The sequence below is a fragment of the Protomyctophum bolini genome (assembly GCF_963924005.1).
Source record: "Protomyctophum bolini genome assembly, chromosome: 21".
Classification (NCBI taxonomy): Eukaryota; Metazoa; Chordata; class Actinopteri; order Myctophiformes; family Myctophidae; genus Protomyctophum; species Protomyctophum bolini.
In genome coordinates this window covers 29,447,574-29,471,134 of record NC_137882.1, presented here as the reverse complement: position 1 = coordinate 29,471,134, position 23,561 = coordinate 29,447,574, and the positions used below count along the sequence as shown (strand labels likewise).

The following is a 23,561-nucleotide window of genomic DNA, read 5'->3' as shown; positions in this document are numbered from 1 at the left end:
ACGACGCATGCACACAGCTAGGGGGGGAGCGGAGAGAACGAAGGCTCTTATTCTTTACATTTCTACATCCTTCGCGTCTTGTCGGGGCGTTGTAGATCCGCTATATAAGTGCTCTCCCGCAGAGCCTTTCGTGACGCACAGCTGGAGAAGAAAAGGAGCAAAGCAAATTTAACTTGAAGAGGGATACAAAAGTGACTTAATTCTGCAGCATGTTGACCGTTTGGCATTCTGCGTTCAAACATATCCACCCCGCGACCCTTTTGACTTTGTTGGCGTATATATTTTCTGGCGTGGAAATAATCGGTTTATTGTTTTCGTTCGGCTAAAGCGTGATTTCATCCTCTCCCTCGACCTCTATTTGGAACGATGTGGACTTCTCATGATACTGTTGGATTTGTTTTCTTAGTCGGGTTTTGTGTCCGATTTGGAATCTCATTTGAAGGTAAGAAAGATTAAGCTTGCTGGGGTGGCGTCCATGGTTAAAGAAAGTGTTAAAAGTGCTGTGTATGTAAACGCAACCTTTTGTTAATTATAGCTTATAAGAAACTCAACACAGACTATTGGAGGCGACAGATAGGCTATAATGTTACGTTGTTACCATGTCATTGTTTAATGAGGCTGCACTGTTGCTCACACTTTGTGATATTAGCCCACAGTGTCAATTCCGCTTTACCAGTCCAGTTGTGCAGATAATTAAGGGCTTTCTCTCAGCACAACTATAAATGAGGGAAAGCAATAACAGCTATGCAGGCTGACTTGTTGCAGTCAGAGCTCGTTTGGCTGCTTGCATACTTATAGGTATAGTCTCGTTGTTAATTCACCCAGCGCGAGGGAATGAGTGCTGTCGCTATTTCAGCACCATGGACAGCGGCTCCCTTAACTACTCTGTCCGTCCGTGTTCCGTCCGTCCGCGCTGCTCGTGATTATGTCTGGAGTATATTGCTTGATTTAATGATTGATTGAAGTAGGCTATTTATTAACAGTGTGTGCGTTTGCGTGCGTGTCTGTCTCTGTCATATTGCACCATTTAATTAGGTAGCCTAGCCTACATTATGTTAAATGTCAATGATCAAACCCAAAGTGACTAAATGCCATTTTTATCGAGTATACTGATCTACAGTATAGCAACCATATGCAATACATTTAATGTGACGCAGTTCTGGGCCCATGTGGTGCTGTTTTATATTTTTGAGTGGTGCAACGAAACAGCTATGTGTGTCCCTGGATGAGTGGCTGCATGTGTCCCTGGGTGTGTGTCCCTGGGCCTGAGCACGGAAATAGCATATTTTTCACCACCAAGTGTCACTGTTGCGCAGCCTAACACACACACGCACGCACGCACACACACACACACACACACACACACACACACACACACACACACACACACACACACACACACACACACACACACACACACACACACACACACACACACACACACACACACACACACAGGCCAGGGAGTAGAGCTTGTACAGTACAGTACAGTACAGTACAGTACAGTACAGTACAGTACAGTACAGTACAGTACAGTACAGTACAGTACAGTACAGTACAGCTCAATTCACACAGGTGTGATTTTCAAAAAGGCTTGCTTTTTGTAAGAACTGTATACGTTCCAAGGGAAACTTTATCTTATAAATCTTATTTTTACAACCAGAATTCTCTCTTCCCCCCCCCTCTCTCTCTCTCTCTCTCCCTCCCTCCCTCCCTCCCTCCCTCCCTCCCTCCCTCCCTCCCTCCCTCCTTCCCTCTCCCTCCCCCTCTCTCTCTCTCTCTCCCCCATGTATATCTTTGCAGGAACATTCACTGATCGCCCTGTCAATCAAACAGCCAAGGAGGGCCAGAACATTGAAATGGCGTGTGCCTTCCAGAGCGGAGCGCCGTCCGTGTACTTGGAGATGCAGTGGTGGTTCATCAGAGCACCGGAGGAACCCACTGACAGTGAGGAGGAGGAGGAGGAGGAGGAGGAGCCAGAAGAGGTACTTAGTTGGGTCTTGGATGATCCAACAAGTGTTTGATTTGATTTGATTTGATTTGATTTGATTTGATTTGATTTGATTTGATTTCATTTTCAACACAACTCGATTGCATTTGGCCGAGCCAAGCGTCGTTTTTGAGCACCGCGTCTATATTTGTCGAGCAGAATGGGAGTTCAATTAACAGGAACCAAATCATTAGCTTCACGTGCTTTTATGTTACCGTATTCTATTTTTGAGGGGTGCTATGCTGCTCCTATGCCCAACTTTGTGTGTCTGTGTGTATACCCCCATATAGCGCTGATGTGATTGGCTGAGCAATGTGTGTATATATACCCCAAAGCGATGATGTGATTGGCTGATCAATGTGTGCACCCCATAGTGATGATGTGATTGGCTGATCAATGTGTGTACCCCATAGCGGTGACGTGATTGGCTGATCAATGTGTGTACCCCATAGCGATGACGTGATTTTCTCAACATGTATGAAGAGTGCCCCTCGCTTCACACAAGTGTGATTTTATTTTAATTTGTAGGAGCACTACTAGCCCCTCCTATGCCCAGCTTTGTGTGTTTGTGTGTGTGCCACATTTGTGATGATTTGATTGGCCAGTTGTGTGTGTTTGCGTACAGTGTACCACATTTGTGATGATTTGATTGGCCAGTTGTGTGTGTTTGTGCGTACCACATAGTGAAAATGTCATTGGCTGAGCACGGAATGTGATGTATTGCATGATGATAAGAGCGGCCCCTCACTTCACACGAGTGTGATTATTTTGTCATTGTCTTTATTTCTGGTAGACTTAACTCATGCTATCATTGGAAAGAAGGACCATTAGTCATAGATAGTCTAATCCAGCTGTTGGTTAGGCCTACTGATGTGTTTCCTCATACAGATGTTGATGTTACAGTCCAGTCCTCACAGACAGAGGCAGGGTCCAGCAATGTGGATGCTGAGCCACAGAGGCAGGCTTTGATTTTCATTCACGTCCAGCCAACAAAGATTTCAATCTGGGTATTTCTTTCTTACTATATTCAACAACTCCCCAGAAAAGGCCAAAATAATGAAACCAAGAATGGTGAACGGCGAGAAAGTGGCTTACATACTGTGAGGCAAAAATAAATAAAACAATCCCTTTACTGCTCAGTATCTTTGGCTCTTGCAAAGCCTGCTAACCGTCACAATCAATTCATAAAGGGGGGATTTACATGTTCATTTGAGAGTAGAAGAGCATGAAAGAGCACAATTCCACCGAGATGTTGCAGAGGCATATTTTATGACGGCCAGCCATGCAGACATTAAGATCCTGCTTGGTGGAAAACAAAATGTCTCTTCACCGTGACCAGGTCATAAATAAACATCAAGTAATGTCCCGTATCATAGAGGTGGTTAAATTCATTGGAGAGTGTGGTCTTCGTTTTAGAGGCACCAAATCTGAAGCCCATTTAGACCTGAGGCCGATTAAAAACAAAAAAAAAAAGCTTCTAAATCCTAAAACCTTATGTTTCTATGTCAGTAGACTGGGACTCACCTACTGTATGCTTTCTATGGCATAGGCAGCTCGGCAGGATCCGGAAACTACACGCAGCTGCATGACATGAGACTAATTAATTAGATCGACAGAGAGAGAGAGAGGAGTGTGTGTGTGTGTGTGTGTGTGCGTCAATTTAACAATGGTGCAGACGATAAGAAATCAGCAGGCTAAAACACAGGCTAAAATCACTGCAGTAGCAGGTTTCAATTATTGTAGGCTATATTATATTTGATTTTATATTTACACTTGAGGTGCCAAATGCCAATCATATTTTTTTTAATGAAGGAATAAGTACCGCATTTTAAAAGCCACCTAAATTGTGAGTGGAAGTGGAACATGTTTATTTCATTGTCTGTCAGCATGTCACATGCAAATGTGTGTAAATCTCCAAATCCCGACGTTCGACTTTTCTCTCCATATCATTTAAAGATGATAGACACTTTATCATTGCTCTGGCGACTTGGCAAGTCCTGCACAGAAAATAATAGCAGTCAGACCTATAGAAGTGTCGCGTCCACAACCAGTTGTCAGCTTGTAGAGGTGTATAATAAATGTCACGTAGGCTACGCACGCACATTCCAGTCAAGTTGCAGTCAAGGGTGCGCCCTTTATTACCTAAACAGGAGAGAGATGTGTCATATATGCGCACGGCGACCCACTGTATACTTTCTTCTCACCAACCACGCTATATGAGATTGCATTCACACCTCTCTCTCTCTCTGCACCCTCTCCCTCTCTCTCCCTCCATGACCATGACCATGAAATGGAGAGCAAAATACAGCACGAGAATATAGTTGCACATGCGGCTATGCACACACCACGCATAGATGTGTTGGTGTACTGCGCAATGGCATTTGGCGTGGGTCCTTATTGGTATAGGTTAATATCCAGTTTATCTGCAGCGGTCCGCAATTAACCTATTATTGTTCAAGCTTCGCACTCGGCACCAATATACAAATGAAATGAAACCAGTCCGCACTGGACTAGTATAGGCTGATATGTATTATTGGATGCAGCAGAGCAGAGCCTTTGCTTACTGCAGTTGATGCAACATAATGATACGTTTTAAAGTTGTTAACAGTGATGTATAAACATGAACAATGGGATGTGTAGTTCCCATGCAGGCACCTAATTATAGTAAAAATGGTATGCGCTAATAAGCGCTCAAAAGCTCCGTTTCGCATGACTACACAGATCCACTGATCCGGATATTTTCGAAAATGCCGTTTGCATGTGGCTGAAAGGCCCAAACGCACAACGAATTTTGCGTTTTGCAAAAGATCTCTCTCTCTCTCTCGATGGCTTTGACTGGTCGCAGATCTTTACATAGCTCTCTACTCCCCCTAGTGGACATATATCTAACATTGTGAAATGCACAGATAACGCAAACCTCTGCAAAGATAAACGGACAAGGTCAATGACCTATACAACTGTATACGTGTAGCCTGGGCCTATAAAACACCAAAAGGGGTTCCCGTCCTGAATGGGTTATATAGAGCACATGGCCATTGCTCACGGAAACTTCCTGGAATTGATTATGCTGCTGAACAAATCTGAGCATGTTGATGAATGCATGCAAAAAAAAAAAAAAGTCAACATGGGGCTGCATGGTGCTCAAGGCATGAGGATCGTTGGTTACACTGCTCTCCCATAGATCTGTCGACAAAGTAATTGACATAATCAGCATGCAAAATAAAACAATGAATTGCTAATGATGTAAGTAAGGCAGGGATGTCTTCTGTGCAGATTGACACCAGGCAGGATGTTACCGCCACAGACCAGTGTGCTGTGATACTCAGATACGGTATGAGTGTCACTGGTTCCCATGAACTTCTTCATGTCAAGGACCCCCCAAATTGACACTAACCAGTAAGACGCGCAAACGCGGGAAGCGAACGCAGCTTGTACATATTTGGGTTTTGGACGTATAGCTGCTTTGGGGACTCCTTATATGGTTATGGCTGAGTCATGGTGACGTAACAGCGGGACAGACACTTGCATCAATCACAAACAAATCACTTGCAGCTCCATATATGGGCACAAAAGCGGGACATCTCTCAGCTCCATATATGGGCACAAAAGCGGGACAGACGGACAGACAGACACACACACAGACAGACATGATCTGCTAGGTCTCATAGTAAGTGCTCACTGCGTTCGCAATCACTGCGTTCGCAATTAGCCCGCAGACCCCCATTTTAAAAGATATTCCAGTGCCCCCCCCCCCATGAGAGAAGATTTCTACGTCTCTAGCAGTGATTCACAACCATTTTAATTTCAAGGACCCCCCCCCAGTTTGACATGAATTTATTAGTCTACAGACCCCCATTTAATGGCATTTCCATCTTTGGGACTCCCAATGTATATTGTAAAATCAATGTTAATTTAACTCTGAGAGTGTACAAATGGAACCGGTTCCATTTGGTTCCATTTGTACACTCTCTCTGGAACTGCCTCAAGGACAACCTTGCAGTATGTCACCGATGTGGTCCACGAGAGGCTCGTATAGGACTGGAGGGCTGCATGTGAGTCATCAACCGGGGAGTCTTTTGGGGGAGCTACTGAAAGCATGCCTGGAAAAGGTGGACATTAATATTCAGAATTGTGTAATTCAACAGATGGGCATGCAAGGCCAGTACAAAGGTTTCAGTACTTTGCTGTCGTCACAGAGTCTCCCAACCAAACTGTGCATATACCTGGTGCATTGCACATCTGCTGGACCGTATTATTGTGCTATAGCAAGTGCATCCCTTTTCTATACAATCGTGAATTGAATTGTCGTATTTCCTCAGGGACTCATACAAGCGAATGCATATTTGGGAGACAGTGAGGGACGATAAGTGACACTGCAGGCGTCTCTCTCTCTCTCCAATCGGTCAAACTAGGTTTGTGGGCCATAAGGATCAGGCTGTTACCGAGATTTTAGGCTGTTTTGGTGACCCAGGCTATATTGTTTGTAGATTTGATCATTACATTGGAAAGGTTAGTCTCCAAAGCAAAGCCAAAGGACACATTGAGTCTCTACTGAAGTATGAGACTGTGTTGACAGCGCAACTATTCTTGAGGATGGTCGTGTTGTGTGATGATTCCTTCCCCTGGTGGCCACATAGGGATACTAATGGCTTCTATATTTTGTTCAGAGTGTCATTGCCAAATTAAATCCCAAATAAGGACCTTTCTCAGCTAGGTTTGTTTGTTTCCCTGCCCACATCAGTTTTTTTTTCTTTTTTACTGGACCTTTCTCACATGTCCCAGGAATGGATGGGTGGATACCCCCCCCCACACACACACACACACACACACACACACACACACACACACACACACACACACACACACACACACACACACACACACACACACACACACACACACACACACACACACACACACACACACACACACACACACACACACACACACACACACACACCCCTTCTGTTCTAGGCGTTAATGGGTTAATAAACACAATGTATAAATTGTATGGGCAGGACAGCAGGTTATCATAAATCCATGGCCCTGGCCTCCACAGTCTTGCTGAGATAATAATCAGCTGTCAATACAACACACACAGATCTGATAACTGCCCGCATCGACCTTTTGCTCATTACATCCAGACACAGCTGTAATGGAGGGTTTACAATGAACGTGCATGTCTGTGGGGGTCAAGTGCGTGCGTGCGTGCGTGCGTGCGTGCGTGCGTGCGTGCGTGTGTGCCTGCGTACGACCTTGGTCGTTAGAAATGTGGTAAATAGATAAGGTTTGATTTGATTTCAAGTACAATATTTCAAACCGTGTAAAACATGAAATGAAAGCCATTGCTGAGATGCTCCCTGACTATATCTGTTTGGAACTGAACAATAGCGCCTATCAGACCCGCTCTAGTGATTTCTTAAGGCTCAAGGTTCCTCAGGCTCAGACAGAGTTGGGCAAGACAGCTTTTTCTGTCAATGTCCCAACCTCGTGGAACGAACTTCAGAATTCCTTAAAACTGAGCTCCCTGCCATATCCTTCGGTCAGTTCAAAGGAATGCTCCGGAACAATTTTCTCCTGCTTCAATTGATCTATTTTACTGGTTGTTCTGCATTTAAGTTCCTTTGTAATTGTATCCTGATTTATAATGTTGAGTTGATTTATTGTTTTGACTGTATTAGTGAATTGTAACCTCGGCTACATTGAAAATTGTATTTCCGAGTATAAATAAAGGTGATGATGATGATGATTATGATGATGATGGGAAATAACTGCTTGGCGCTACACTTCCTTGGCTTACTTTTGGTGTGCAGAGTGCAGACTAGCTGTGCACACGAGATTTGCCACAGAATGGTCCAAGGAATTACGAGATTATGATTGATTTACAAACAGTTTGCACCGTAAACATCATCATTCAGAACAAACTGTTATGTCTGAGCAGAGTTCAACGCTGCAACCACTTGCTGCAACATAATTCCCAGAACTGTGGTTGATTTGCAACATTAAATTGGACAGTCCACATCAAGGCAACATGCACTTAACTCACGGTTGTATAATCTTCCTTCAATGCATGAGGAGTGCACAGGCTGCTGCTTCTTATCACCTGACAGCCAGGAGGGAGTTTCCTAGCCTGGCGCAGCCAGACTCATAGCGAGGATTCACTGACGCTTCCTATATGTGGCGAGGAAGCATCAGTAAATTCCCCCATAGGACCGTAGGACGTAGTGCATGGAAGGAACATGTTATTCCAACCAGTTCCTTATCAGGTGCCCTGGGTGACCAATTAGAACCCATATTGTCTTCTAAATAATGATTCGTAAACTATAGTGTTTGTCAGCACACACAGCAGCAGATTTGGCCCGCAAACGGAATGCTTTTAATCAAAACATACAATCCACCACAATAACAATGTCGAATGTATTCCATCGTTGAGTCCCTTGCGTGGATAACGTCAAACAACCTTTTTCGCGACGCTTTAGGTCAATTTGTTCTGGTGGAAATAATGCTGCACAATGGCCAGCAGAGGTGGTGGTGAGCAGCTCAGTGTGAATGTGTTGTGACAGGCAGCGCCAGTGGGAAGCAAGGTCGTGGCTCTCAGAAGGAATCCATGTTCACTCGATTTCACATGGGTAATGTTGGAAAATAAAATGAACTTAGAGGTCGCACACATCAGAAAAGGGGATAATAGACAGCAATGACTCACATTTGAGTGAACCGGAGACGTGGAGTGTGAGAAATGATACAATCAATATTCCGCGGTGCCCGAGGCATTCCTGTAAAAAAGCACTTATAATCCAATCCGCCCTCTCAGCAAATTGAATGTTCTCACTGAACTGTCCTGCATGCACACGCTTTTTGAGGAGAGCAGAGAACATGAAATAATCCTATAGCCTCGCGTTGCGATACTAATATACCACTGCGCCCATGGGCTAATCCGCCTCGGGGCATATGCATATGCAACAGGGGAGCGGGTGAAGTGTGGCTGCGCCATGCAGGCTAAAATAAGCCATCCATCTTCAGCTGCTTAGCCGTAGGGCAACAGATCCAGCAGAGAGCTCCAGACCTCCCTCTCCAGGGCAACAAACTTTCATTCTGGCCTGCTGGGGGATCCCGTTCCTAAGGCAAGTTTGGAGATATGATCCCTCCATATCATCCATGGTCTAAGAAACCACCTGGGAAAGGAAAAAGAGGCATGAGGCCCAAAGAGACCTGGAGAAGATCAGTGGAGAGAGAAATTAAAGAGTTGGGATGGACCTGCAGGGGCCGACTGCAGCATTAAGGCGTTCGTTGGTGAAGACCTTATGTGCTACCCAGCACGAAGAGGATTAACACACTGCATGCACACAAGGAGGCACACACACAAACAGGGCTGGACTGGGACAACAATTCGGCCCGGTCATTTTCGCGCGAATTTGGTCCAGACCGGCCCACCACAACCAGCGCACAGATAGCAGAAACCATACGGCCCGCTCCGTCGAGGCACACACAAACAAACAAGGCCCTAATACCACCACTTTGACAGAACAACATAAATGACCAACAGACAACCACACAACCCTTTGTAGAGGGTTTATGTGTCACTCACTGATACAGGTACAGTGAAATGATCATGGCAGAATGGCAGCATGCACGGACCTTTCCTGGTGGCCTGCCACATATTGGGCTGCCTGCCTGCCTGTCAAAAAAAATATATATATATATATATAAAAAAAAAAAAAAAAAATAATAATATATATATATATATATATCCGGTACGTCCTATGGCCAGTCCAGCCCTGCACACAAACCCTGTGTGCTTGTGTGTGTGTGTGTGAGAGAGAGAGAGAGAGAGAGAGAGAGAGAGAGAGAGAGAGAGAGAGAGAGTCAGAAAGAGGCAGGGAGAAGCTGTGAAGTGGAGCTCTTTTCAAGGCTCTCGATATATCCAAGGATAATTGAGCTGTCGCTGTGTTTTGATTCAGGACATTGATTGTGACTTTAATTGCTTCACGGGTCCACTAGCAAGGGCTGTAGTCTGAGGGACATTAGTCACAATGTATGGTCGCACCATAACAGTTATGACACACTGATGTGCACTCATGTGCTGCCTCGCGCAGATAATCTTTTTTTATAGATCGGTGGGCGCAGCCGTTGTTAGGAGTCGTAAGTCATCCACATCTCTGCTCCATTTCCTGCTTTGATTTGTCTCCGATTGAAAGAGAAGATTGTGTATTCTCTTGAATTAATGTCCCCCTCATGGGCCACGCAGGCTGCTGCAAACTTTGGCACGAATAATGTCCAGGGGTCTGTCGTGACAAACAGTCACACCATTGTGGACCCTTCAGGCTTTGGCTGCTATACAAGGCCAAGGGCTGTGCGGAGCCCCACACCTATACCCATGTTTGGCCGGTCATGAAGCAGAAATCAAAAGTTGGTTGAGAGATCACAGGCGTATTTATATGTATCTTATATATTTATCTATACTGTCTCACTGCTGTCATGTCTTGTGTTTCATGGTCTTTAGTTAGTTACAGTCACGGTGCGACTCGGGGGATGTAGGATGTAAAAAACAGACAGGCAGGGGCAGAGCAGGTCAAATTAACACTGATTAATTTTCTGGAAACACAGAGGAACAGGTTACAGGACTGTCTGTAACCAACCATAACACCATGAACAGCATCTAAAAGATCTGGCAGGGAACGCAAGGAACTGAGGGTTTAAGTAGACATAGAGAGAATACACAGGTGAACAGAACTAACAATCAACACCGGGATTGGCTGGGAGACTAACAGGACACAAGATGGAGAAAAGTGGTTATCAGGGAGGTGAGACAAGACAGGCAAACAACTATAGGCAAAACAGGAAACAGTAGGGCTGTAGACATCACTACATAATAAAAGTCTACAACAGACAGAATCATGACTCAGTGTTCACTGTCTACACAATGTTAGTCGACTGAATCTACAGTTTGTCAACTATAATGTATTTTGGCACCTTTGGTGGCGTCTAAATGCCTGATACTAATTTCACTTGGTTGCATGCTGAGAATAGCAGATCTACAAGCTCACAACACGTCACGCTTGAGCCTGTAGATCTGCTATTTCCAGAGTGCAACACTCAAGTGCAACAAAACATGACTTGTCTTTCAGTTCTGCTGCATGGATCTCTTCTCCACTAGTCCCTCCCTAACGTTTTAGTTTGTATTTGTTGACGAAATTGTCAATACATTTAGTCTTATAGTTTTAGTCAGCTTAGCTTAGTTATTATCTAGTTTGTTAGTGATAAAAGGTAGTCGACGGACTCGACGAAATGTTTTTGTCATAGTCAACAAAATTGTCAGAGATCTCCAACAAGAGCATGACTCTCTGGCACCATATTTGTGAACCATTATGTGCCCTGTATTCCCTGATGAAGGCTTAACCGCCGAAACGTTGGATATTCCTGTCTTACCTGCTGTCCTAATAAATATTGGTACTCTAGCTATTGGTGTGTGCGGCCACCGTCTTGTTTATTCAATATCTCCTCTACAGAGATCTCCAACGTAAGCCATGAGTAAGTGGAGAGCCTGTATTAATACATTCCAGGGGCTATACGAATCATTACCACTAGTATTCAGTTCGTTTAAATCATACACGGGCAACTGTCAGTGCCGGGGGCCAAATGGGGCCCCCACCTTCACGTGGATTAACATTTTATTGCAAATTTGTCCAATGTATTTGTATTTGATTTCATGAAGTTAAACATAAGTATAACTATAACTGCATTTGAAATTAAATACAAATGTTATGTTTCGGGATTATGGAGCTGACGTGTTCTGTGACATTCCATGTGTTGATCTGACCTCATCAAACCCTGTACACTCAAGACACCATATATGGGCAGTACGGAATTCACTCCATATATTGATCTCCCCCCCATGCTAAAGTCACCCAGGGGGATGTGCTTCTCGCCCTCAGGCATCTTACTGGTATTAAAATATATATGCAATACTGCCTCATCAAAGATGGTATTCTGACTTACTGACTTTATGTATATTGACAATTAATGCACTTGCGTGAGAGGGGGGAGATAAGGTGTTGGAGTAAGCTGCCTTAGCGGACAGTTTGAGGGTCCAATGGAGTTAAGAGGTTTTGTCCAAATCGCCTTTTAATACTATTCATTGCTCAGTACCAAGACACAGACGTAAAGGGTGTTCAATAGCACTGATTTATGCAAAACAAATCAAAAACCTCAAAGATGTGTGGAAGTGTGGAAATGTAGTGGCCATATATGTCCAATTCTCCATCATTACACACAGTTGCTCACCCCTGGTTTAAATCGTTTGATTCTGAACGTTTCACTTTACATAATTTATCGAGTTTTAACCGAGATCTCCCACTCGGTTCAGTCATGCACATCTCTCGCACATGATTTCCATCGCCTAGTTCAACAACGTGACATTACACACATGCTGCTTCTTCACCTCTGCGCCTGAGAGGGAGAGAGAGTGTGTGTGTGTGAGTGTGTGTGTGTGTGTGTGTGTGTGTGTGTGAGAGAGACAGAGAGAGAGAGAGAGAGAGAGAGAGAGAGAGAGAGAGAGAGAGAGAAAGTGGTAACTTGTCAAAAGCACTTACTCTTGGATTAACATTGGGGTAATTTCCATGGCGTGGTTGAGACGACGGGGCGCCGTGAGGTTTGGAATGAAGGGCTGTAATTAAACTGCAAGCGATGGTTTATATACCAGAAGGATTACGGGTGGTCCCTGCTTACATCTTACATTAACACAAGTGCACGCACGCGCGCACACACACACACACACACACACACACACACACACACACACACACACACTGTGACACACACACACACACACTGGAACATAAAAAGCTCAGCACAACATAAGGATAATAGGATGGTGGGTGCATGGCTGCATGCTGCAGTGGTACATGTCTAATCGCTGATTCCCTGTGATTGTGCGTACGTGCGTGCATGCATGCATGCGTGCATGAGAGAGAGAGAGAGATGACAGCTGGGAGGTTTTCCTATTAGGAGTTGGCTGTGCTTTTTAATCAAGTTTAGAGGAATCTTTCCTTCAAACAAGTAAAATACTAACCATTAGTACAAGCCATTATATTATATATTATATAGGCTATACGTGTCATCTCATTGTTTTATTTAGACATGGCAGCTTATGGGCCATGTCCACAGGCTGGTGGTCAGAGGCTTGAAGTGTACGGGAATAAAGGAGCTCACAGAATATACTGCTCGGTGCCTCGGTCAGTCGAAACTATTTTCCTGTGCCCATAATTGTTTCCGGTGTTGGCAATATGGCAGACTGAAGTGCATGACCAATGTTGACTGTGAATAAGTCCATGTGTGTTCTGTAGGCTATACATTCTGAACTTAATTGTTTGGAACTTCGGATTCAAGCCCTGTGACACATGTTCTTTCGAGTGTATAGGACATTAAAAATCAACTGAAAAGTGTTTTTTTTTACCAGCTGCTGTGTATAAGCACAGCTGAGCTGGTCTACAGTATATGTTCGATCGCTTTGCCTTTCACTTACTAGCAAGCTATCTTTCTCATTGGCTGCTGTAGTGGCCGTACTATAGCAAGCTATCTTTCTCATTGGCTGCTGTAGTGGCCGTACTATAGCAAGCTATCTTTCTCATTGGCTGCCGATTTGGCTACCTCGTCTCTAGGCAACCAGACACTTTTTGCCTCTAGCCGACCTTCTCGGCCTTGGGATGCTAGCAACTACAGTAGCAAGCAACAACATAGTCTGAACGCCATGACTCTCTGTCTCAGCCATGGGATGCTATTTCTAGCAAGCAACACGTTTATGAAACTTAATAAAGTCAAAGACTGCCGGTGATACGAGTGGATAACGAGGCGGCCAACGGGTTCAACTACCTTGTTGTGCGAACCAAGGGATAACAGATACCGCACGCACACACACACACACACACACACACACACACACACACACACACACACACACACACACACACACACACACACACACACACACACACACACACACACACACACACGATTGATTGATTGATTATTAATACAGTGTTAATAAAAGTATGTATTAAAAGGTTAGTAAAAAGGTCAAATAAACATACAGTGAGGGGAATAAGGGGTGGGTGTGGAAATGTAATTGAGTTAAAGAAAAATATCGAAAGGGAAGGCGGGAGAACAGGAAGAGAGAGACTTCACTGATTGCGATGCACTCAGGTGCGTCTAGACAGAAACCACTTCAGCTGTGTGAAGTGAGTCATTTTAAACTGTCAGTCAAAAAGGCGCGCCGATATCTGCTCTGCGGATGGAGGCATCAATCATCCACAATATGTCAGGGGTCATAGAGTGAGACTGGCCCAGAAAATGTGGAATTACTTTTTTAGTTACATGGCTGGCTGATCGCTATAAGAAACATTCCAAGCATTGGTTTTGCACAAAAAACCTCATCACATATTATGTGATGACGGCTATGGCTGTTTTTTTTAGCCCAAGGAGTGTTTTTTGTGCAAAACTAATGCTTGGAATGGATTCAGAATCATGAAAACCCCCTAGTTTGACATGTCACGATGCGATTTACATGGGGGATCAATTGGTTTATTTTCCCTCCTAGATGACAAATCTATTGAGAAACTATATCTATATTCTATATTCCATCCTAATTGGCTAACATTGGCTTTCAAAGTTTGCAGGACTGGCCCGTTATGAACAAAAAGCCTCAAATCATGAACGCAGAGTGCAATTTACATGGAATCTTTCATGCACTTTCCTACTAGGCTGAGGGATATATCCCACCCTTTTCACATTGGCCTGTTATAGCGCCACCAACAGGTGGATTTTTGCAAAACACATTTTTGGAACAAAATGCCTCAAATCATCCAATTGCCATCAAAGGCATAAGAACAAATGGCACCTTTATAAATGTATACATTTATACAGTATACAGTATACATACATATATGGTCTTCTAGTCAATCTAGTGCACTGGTTAAAGGTAATAGAGAATGCACATCCACTCTAGCCCAGGTGTTGGACAAAAGGCAGTACATGAGAAAGAAATAGAGTCCGCACTCATCATAACATAACAGCTCAAGACCCACTTCTACACCCTTGCTTTCAATTGATCTTTTATTTGTTGTTATCCATGTCCTCACTGTATTGCATTACTGCTTGTTTTTTTAATGTTTATGCCTTGCTTTTCTTTTCTTTTTTCTCCATTGCTCTGTAAAGCACTTTGAGCGGCATTTCATGTCATGAAAGGTGCTATACAAATAAAGTTTTATTATTATTATTACTATTCAGGAATCACTGGGATGTTCTTCAGAAATGATTCCTGAAGAAGATAAACCAGTGGAGCTGAGTTTTCCCTTACCAGTAGGCTGCGGTTATATGCACAACATGTATTCATTCCGAACAGAGATTCATACCCAACTGTTTACATGGAACCTGAATAAAAGTATTCCTATTCCTCAATTGTTTACAAGCATTCATTCTGAATATAACGTTGGACTATAGGGATGGCCAACCCCCATAACCGTTATCCGTTAACAAAATGAATAAACGACAAACATTAACGGCTAACTGATAAAATGAAAAATATATAAGTGCTGAGTCCCTGCAACCACGCGCGACTTCCACCCAGAACAAAAATAATACACAGCATGAAGCGCGTAAAGAGAAGTGGTGTTCTGTGCTTATTAAAGAATGATAATGAGGTTACGTATAACGTCGTCGAAAAAGGACATATTGCCCATCGGCGTGGTCAATGGCGAGGGTTTTTCGGGAGTTGCTGCCTTGCAGAACAGACTGTTACACCACAGGTCTGTCGAGTTTTTAAAGAAAACATAAAGCTAAAAGTGCAACTGGCTATATGAATTTACGCGTGTTTGATGGCAGTCACCACAGAGAAGCTATTTGACAATTGCATGCCAATATATTGAAGAGGAGTGCACGTTAATGCATCCTCAGTCAGCCGTCACACCGAATATGCCCGACACTTGCAGAAAACCTGGTAGGTAAACTCAACGATGCGGTGGAGGCTCGGGGAGTTACTGGGAAAGTGTTCACAACAATGTGTTCACAACAACAACTCATGCCAATTCCCCCGCCTGGGTGGACTGCTGCGACAATTATGGTTAATGATGATAATGATAATGAATTTTATTCACAAAGAGCTTTACAGGAGCAGCACATAACAATGGCTGGGTTTCCCAGATGAAATATGCATAGTGAGTATGCGTGTGGTTCTTCTCAACGACACCCCCTTTCACTGTGAACATAGATATTCCGTGCATAGATCTGCCACGCAATGGTATAGGCCTGAGGCCTGGTATGGTGGGCCTGAGGCCTATATTGGTAGGCCTGAGGCCTACCGTATACTGGCCTGACAAGTCAATAAAATAATGCTGAATTAACTAGCTTGTATTGATAACTTTGACTGCACAATAAACCTCCTTGTCTAGGCCTATATTTATGAACCCACAATCGAATGTTATTCAATTTAATTAACACAATGGGACAGTAGTGTTTTCATAGAGGCCTACATTTACCTTGCCGACATCACTTCGCCTCTGAAATTTAATGTAATGTTAAAAAATAACCTTAAAACAAAGGCTGCAGAAACCGCTAAGAAAACACTTTAACAGAGAGATCTTTTTAGAAGTGATTTGAACGAAGACACTGGTTTTGCAAGCCTCAGCTCAGGTAGGGCAGGTAGGGCATTCCACAGGGTGGATGCCCGGACTGCACATGCCCGATCGCCCCGTGTATAACAAGGCGAGACGGGTGGACTTTCAGGAGGGCCGTTTTCGTGGATCTAAGGCAGCGCCCTGATTCATAGGGGGCAGCAAGGCTTTAATGTAGCACTGGAGCCAAACACTGCCGGGCTTTAAAAGTTATGAATAATATTTTAAAATATATAATAACAGGTAACCAATGGAGTGCAGCTAGGATGGGTGGAATGTGCTCTCATGTCTTAGTGTTAGTTAATAGTCTTGCAGCTGAATTCTGAACCAGTTGCTTGGAGGTGGGAAATTGATTTTTTCCAGAGGCCAGAGTATAGGCTATTACAGAAGTCTAAACGAGATGAAATGAAAGTGTGAATTACCTTTTCAACGTCTACTGTTGATTAAGAACGATTTGATTCATGGCTGCAGGTTCCATGCTTCACCCATACACTGAAATTGGCAATCAGCGACGGGTTTGTAAATAGCACATTTTTTATGGTGTATTTGTCTTTTTTCAATGGGTCAAATAAAATGTCTCTGGGGGCTTGCCTGGGGTGAGCGACGGAGAGTTAGGTGACGTGACAGTGTGACGGGGATTGTGGGTCAGGTGTCAAAACCTATATTTAAAAATCACACCCGTGTGAATTGAGGGGCGCTCTTATCATCATGCATCATCTCAGTCCGGCCAATTTGTTTGCGTCCTCACTTTTCTGCCCTCACTTTTAGCTTCAATATGTGTACTCTGCTCAGCCAATCAAATCATCGCTATATGGGGTGATCAGCCAATCACAAGCCAATGTTTGTGTTCACACACACCTGGAAAGCTGGGCATATAGGAGGGGCTAGCACCCCTCAAAAAGCAAATAGTGGCAGGGACGACTATAGCCTGGCCCAGCGTGTGTGATTTCTGGTCTAGAGGTTCTGGTCTAGAGTCGGTGGATCCAATTAGTGGTGAATTCAAGTGGTTCACCGATCTGAGCGCTCGCCCCCCACCCCCCTCCTCCCCACCCCCCTCCTCCCCTCCCCTCCCCTCCCCAGCGGAGAAATGTGGAGTGACGCGGCTGCGAAATACAATGAAGTGGGGCTTCCCATGCCAGATCTTCCAATGCGTTTGTTTCCCCCAGGCCTCTCTTTGTGAGCCAAATGCGAACGAAAATAAAAAAAAGCCTGCATACCGAGGCTAAATACATGAGGGACCACCAATCCCTACCCACATTATGGTCAATATATAACTGCAGGAAACATTTTTTACAAGAAGGCAATTTGAGGATTGGATGAAAAATGGAAGCATGATGACAGCTAAGGCACCGCCATAAAGAGAGACAAGAGATTGAAATTGAGATAGTCCCCAGACGTGTTGTTCCTCTGCAGAACGGAAGGCACTCATGCGCTGGAAATGAAACATGAATGGGAAAATAATGGGGAACTTGTGTCAACGGAAACTGTTGCCTTTGCCGTCAGAAACTCTACACTTTTACCCATGAGGGGAAAACACTGTAATTGTGGTAAAAAAGTACATTTTATTGTCGTGTGAAAAGACTGACACACATACACATTTTCAGTGTATGTGTCACTACTGTATACTTCCTTGCCTCAAAGGAAGTGCAAAATGTGTCCCTGGCAAAAGACTTGGTCTTGTCCGTTCTTCTGTTTTACACACCTGCCTCGCATAAGACCCAATTACTGAATGTCAGTCTCCGGGATTTCTTCAGAATATGTATGATTGGTCTGTGGTGCGGGTAAAAAAAAAGAAAAACTATGTTGCCCTGCAACGTACGTAACAATTGCAATTTGTTCTCTCTCTCTCTGTTTGTGTGTGTGTGTGTGTGTGTGTGTGCGCGCGCACACACACATCACATGCACGTGCGTGTGTGCATTGACTGAGCGGATTGGCCATTTTATCCACGTAGAGCACCACACATGGCGTATTGACTGTTGACTGAGCTGAGATCATTCCGCTGTGTTCATGTGAAGGCATGCAGTCACCAGGGTGTTACGGATCCAGAGTAGAAATGAATGTCTTTCTTCCATCCATATACACACGCCTTTCCTTCATCAGCCATGGGGACTCTTGGGAAAGCGTGCAGACATTCTGCCACTGCTGCGGGGAAGCTGAGAGAAATGACAGCGGTGGAAAAAGTACTCAATTGTTCTATACTCCGTTACAAGTAAACGTTCGGAATTCAAAATGTACTTGAGTAAAAGTACAAAAGTATTGGCATCAAAAGCTTTAATATAGAGGCTATGCGAGTGACATCATCGTCATACCCGGAAGTTATGCAGGAACGCCTACTGAGTGGCAAAAAAACTACTTTCTGGCCTTGACAGCCCACGCATGCAAACAGAAACAGAGTCCAGTAAGCAATCTTAAACGATGTTGAGCTCACTCAATTTATGCATGCGCATACCCTCTATTGTGATATGATTGTATGAGGTAAAGCTGATGAAATCTGTGAGGCGTAATCTTTCAAGGATTTGTCTTTTTTTTTGGTCAAAGAATATTCCGGTTTCAACCGGTCCTCTTCAAGTCACTGCTGAATCTCTATGCCTGCTTTAATCCAAAATCCCTCCGCAAGCTCATTTTGCTAATATGTCTGTCTGTCTGTCTGTCTGTCTCCATATTCACAGGTGGAAATAATACAAGAACCAGACCCTGATGATGAGGGGACAAAAATAAGTGTAAGTTGAGCCCATATTAACACTATAGTTCAATTAAATCCCAATATAATTAATGGATTTACTCATTTGACCAGCAATGAACATGAAAGCAAGATAGATCGAGAGCAACATCACATAATATAGCTAATATAGCAATATTTAACATAGCAAATAATGTTTTTATGCTTGTGGAATAGCATAGCAATCAAACTCTAGTCTTGAAATATTAAATTCTATTTCAAGTAATCTAGTAATTACTAAAATTACATTTGTAAAACATTTTTGTAAAACATGTACTGTATTTACATGTATACATGTATGTACATTGGAAAACAAATGTTGTTTTGTAAAATTAAATTGAATACTGTCCTCTGTTTCCGCCCCTCTACAATGCCCCGTCAGACCGTAAGGGTTCAAGGCAACAATATTTCCCACAAGCTGCAGCTGTCCAGGATCGGCGAGAGCGACGAGGGTCTGTACGAGTGTCGGGTGACTCGCGCCGACTACGGAGAGATCGCCGAACACAAGGCCCAGGCCTGGCTGAAGGTCAACGCCACGGCCCGGCCTCGCCGGCCACCGCCGCCACCGCCCGCCAAAAAGAGCTCCTCCCCTCTCCACCTGACGGACAAGAAGCCCAGGAAGTCCAGCGGGAGTTCCCCCGACCAGAGGGTGGAGGAAGCCACCTCCAGCTCCCGCACGACGTCCTCCAAGACGGCTCAACACAACCCCAGCTCAGGTAAGCTCCTGCTGGGTTGGGTGTCATTATTATAAAACAATAAGGCTATCTGAGCTGGTGCAACAAGTAGCAGCGACAACAAGCATGCACACTGCATGACTGGGCGGTTGTTGGGACTGTTCGGATTTGAAAACAAAATACTAGATCTTGGGCATGAGCCGACCAAGTCTCATGGGATTTGTTTATAAACATTTTGGTATTTGTTTATAAACATTTGGGATTTGTTTATAAACATTTGGGATTTGTAAGTCTCATGGGGGGGGTAGGACCACTACCAGTTGGCCTGTAGTAAGTCTCATGGTCGGGGGGGTAGGACCAAGTCTCATGGGATTTGTTTATAAACATTTTGGTATTTGTTTATAAACATTTGTGATTTGTTTATAAACATTTGTGATTTGTTTATAAACATTTGTGATTTGTTTATAAACATTTTGGGATTTGTTTATAAACATTTGGGATTTGTTTACAAACATTTGGGATTTGTTTATAAACATTTGGGATTTGTAAGTCTCATGGGGGGGGTAGGACCACTACCAGTTGGCCTGTAGTAAGTCTCATGGTCGGGGGGGTAGGACCAAGTCTCATGGGATTTGTTTATAAACATTTTGGTATTTGTTTATAAACATTTGTGATTTGTTTATAAACATTTGTGATTTGTTTATAAATATTTGTGATTTGTTTATAAACATTTTGGGATTTGTTTATAAACATTTGGGATTTGTTTACAAACATTTGGGATTTGTTTATAAACATTTGGGATTTGTCTCATGGGGGGGGTAGGACCACTACCAGTTGGCCTGTAGTAAGTCTCATGGTCGGGGGGGTAGGACCATGAGGTGAGAGCGCCACAGAACGCATCAATCAACAATCGACTTTCCAGGGGCACCCGCTGCCCTAGTGGTCCAGGCGCATTGAATGTCGATTTGCCGTCAAAGGCGTAATAAGAAATGACACCCTTTTCACATTGGCGTATTATAGCGCCACCAGGAGGGCACGATAACCACGTGGCTTGGTGGAGACCTGTGTTCCAAGGAGCACATTTTCTAGTTTTAGTATGTGAATCATACTGGAACCACAGACAACTGCTCTCTGTTCTAGTAAGCGAGGACAAAGGGGTTGCTGCATGGATAATCACGCAGGCTAGCTCATGAGCATGCAGTGGTTTATGACGCAGGAGTGGATGGCCCCCCTTGACACCGTTGATACCTGCTACCCTGACAATGGACCCTACTGACCCACCTGTGCACTGCATGGGGTCGGCTGCTTCAAAACATTTATGGAGAAGTGAGACCTGGCAGCGTGTGAGCGAGGGGAGCTTCACCAGACTGCCGACCACAGTGAGGCCTGGCAGACAGTGCAGCGTGTGAGCGAGGGGAGCTTGAGCAGACTGTCGACCACACAATCATGACAGCCATCGGAGGCCGGCCTCTTTGATCTTGGACCCGGGAGGCAGCGTGGCTGCATGACATTAAGCTGGACATTAAGATGAACGAAAGAGGAAGAGGTTGCATCATGGCTTCAAACCAGGAATATAATATTGGTATTAGGATGCAGCCATCGTATATTCTGGTTGTGTTGGAATTGAGTTGTGCCTGTGTTGTTTTACAGCACAGGCACAGTGACAGGATAGAGATTTTGTATTTTTATTTATTTAGAGAGAACAACACGTATGCTGATGATAAGGGCTGACTCACGTATGCTGATTCATGAGGCTTTCCATGCTCTGTAGCTTAAGAACGTGGTGAAAGTGTATCTCAAACAAAATGTCCCCAACCTGGCAACGCAACCTGTTCTGTCACAGTGGGTCTTGCCATGAACATTAACCCTGTAACACCCAGCGTTGCAATAATAATACAACATCACTCTCAAGTGGAATGCAAATATAAATTGGATACGTTGGATTAGTGCACAATAATATAACACCACTCGTGTAAATTGTAAGCCCATTTGATATCACTGTGTCATATTGGATTCATATTTAATGCGTTTTATAATCGCCTTTTGAAAGAGAACCATTTCTGAAACTTTAGTTGGTATATTATGAGAATACAACTCAATAGAAACGTATGTCGAAATGTGCACAGTGCACACACAGTCATCACATGACTTATCCTAGAGTAGGGGTTCTCAACCTGTGGGTCCGGAGTCTTTGTTTTTGGAGGGCAGACTGGATGACAGTCTTCACTGTCATCTGGGATGGACTTTTAAGACCTTTCATATTTGTGAGGGACACTATCCCTATAGACAAATTCACAGAGGCTTGCCTGGGTGCGGCCATTACTGAGGTGTACAATTAAGCGCAGCAGCACTGATTAGCTACACCTGGCCTACGGAGCACCTGCTCCATGGATTACACCTCAGTAATGGCCGCGCCCAGGGCACCCCTCTGTGAATTCGTCTATACAGCTTTTGTCCCCACACGTCTCAACATGTGACAGTGAAAGGAGAAATTAGGTCAAATGTCCGCCAAATATGACCTAAATCTTGTCCCCACACGTCTCATATTTACCTTTGACAATGATAGGAGAAATTATAGGTCAAATGTCCGCCATATATGACGTAAAGTCAACCAACCAATCGCATAAATCCCCAGTTCAAATATGATTATATTAGAGGGGTTCACGGCCTGAAGAGGTTGAGAATGATCGAACCACTGCCCTAGGGGGGGCATTCGGGTTCAGGCAATGCTCCCGAATGCTCCATATATCTGTTCGTGCTCGCAGACAGGCAGGCCAAGTCAGAGACAGAGCTGGAGAGGTATATATTGCTATATTACTTGCTGACTTAATAGAGGTAAAAGTGTTGGATAATCCTCCCAGAGCTGCATAGCAGGAGATTATAATAACGGGAGCCAAATTATTGCTGACAACTGTGTCACACAGTGAGCGTTTTGCGTGGCCTGTCTTGGCACTGATAAATGCCTCCACCTCGGCGGCTGCCCTCAGCTATTACCACCAGGAGAGCAAAGAGTCTGACGGTCGACGCAGTTTCTTTGCCCACAAAGAAAGCACAGAGTTTCAGGCTGACGAACAACAATGAGCATAACAAGGCTTAACCCATTCTGACCTGAGATCAGATTCGTACGAGGTTTCCACTGGACACACACTGGTCTGATGAACCCATTCTGACCCGAGATCAGATTCTAAAAATGTCAGTCGCTCTTCGATTTTTCAAAAATAGCAGACCTACAAGCTCGTAGCGCGCCACTCGGTGGCGCGCTATGAGCTTGTAGATCTGCTATTTTTCAATAGCTAAAGCATAACATGATGCTAACACAAAAATGGGTTCCCGGTCAGAATGGGTTAAATGAAACCATGGGCGAGAATACAACATAGGCGTCACAGTTGCATGTTCCATGAGTTTTGTGGTAATACTACGTATAGGTATGAAAAATATTGCTTCTTTCAGATGTTATCTTATTTTAAATTATTCTAATACTTCTAGGGATTTTTCTCATGGATGTGAGCATTTG

At 44.0% G+C, this 23,561-nt stretch overlaps 1 protein-coding gene across 1 annotated transcript; it reads left to right on the top strand.

Moving 5' to 3' along the window:
- Positions 1 to 366: 366 nt before the first annotated feature.
- Positions 367 to 23,128, top strand: LOC308336480 (V-set and transmembrane domain-containing protein 2A-like; the record flags this gene model as incomplete). The annotated part of the gene is made up of 6 exons (XM_080793845.1): positions 367 to 442; positions 1,804 to 1,985; positions 19,324 to 19,374; positions 19,756 to 20,089; positions 22,813 to 22,846; positions 22,972 to 23,128. 6 exons carry the CDS (start codon positions 367 to 369, stop codon positions 23,126 to 23,128), a joined length of 834 nt encoding a protein of 277 aa, XP_080649971.1.
- Between the last annotated feature and the right edge of the window lie 433 nt (positions 23,129 to 23,561).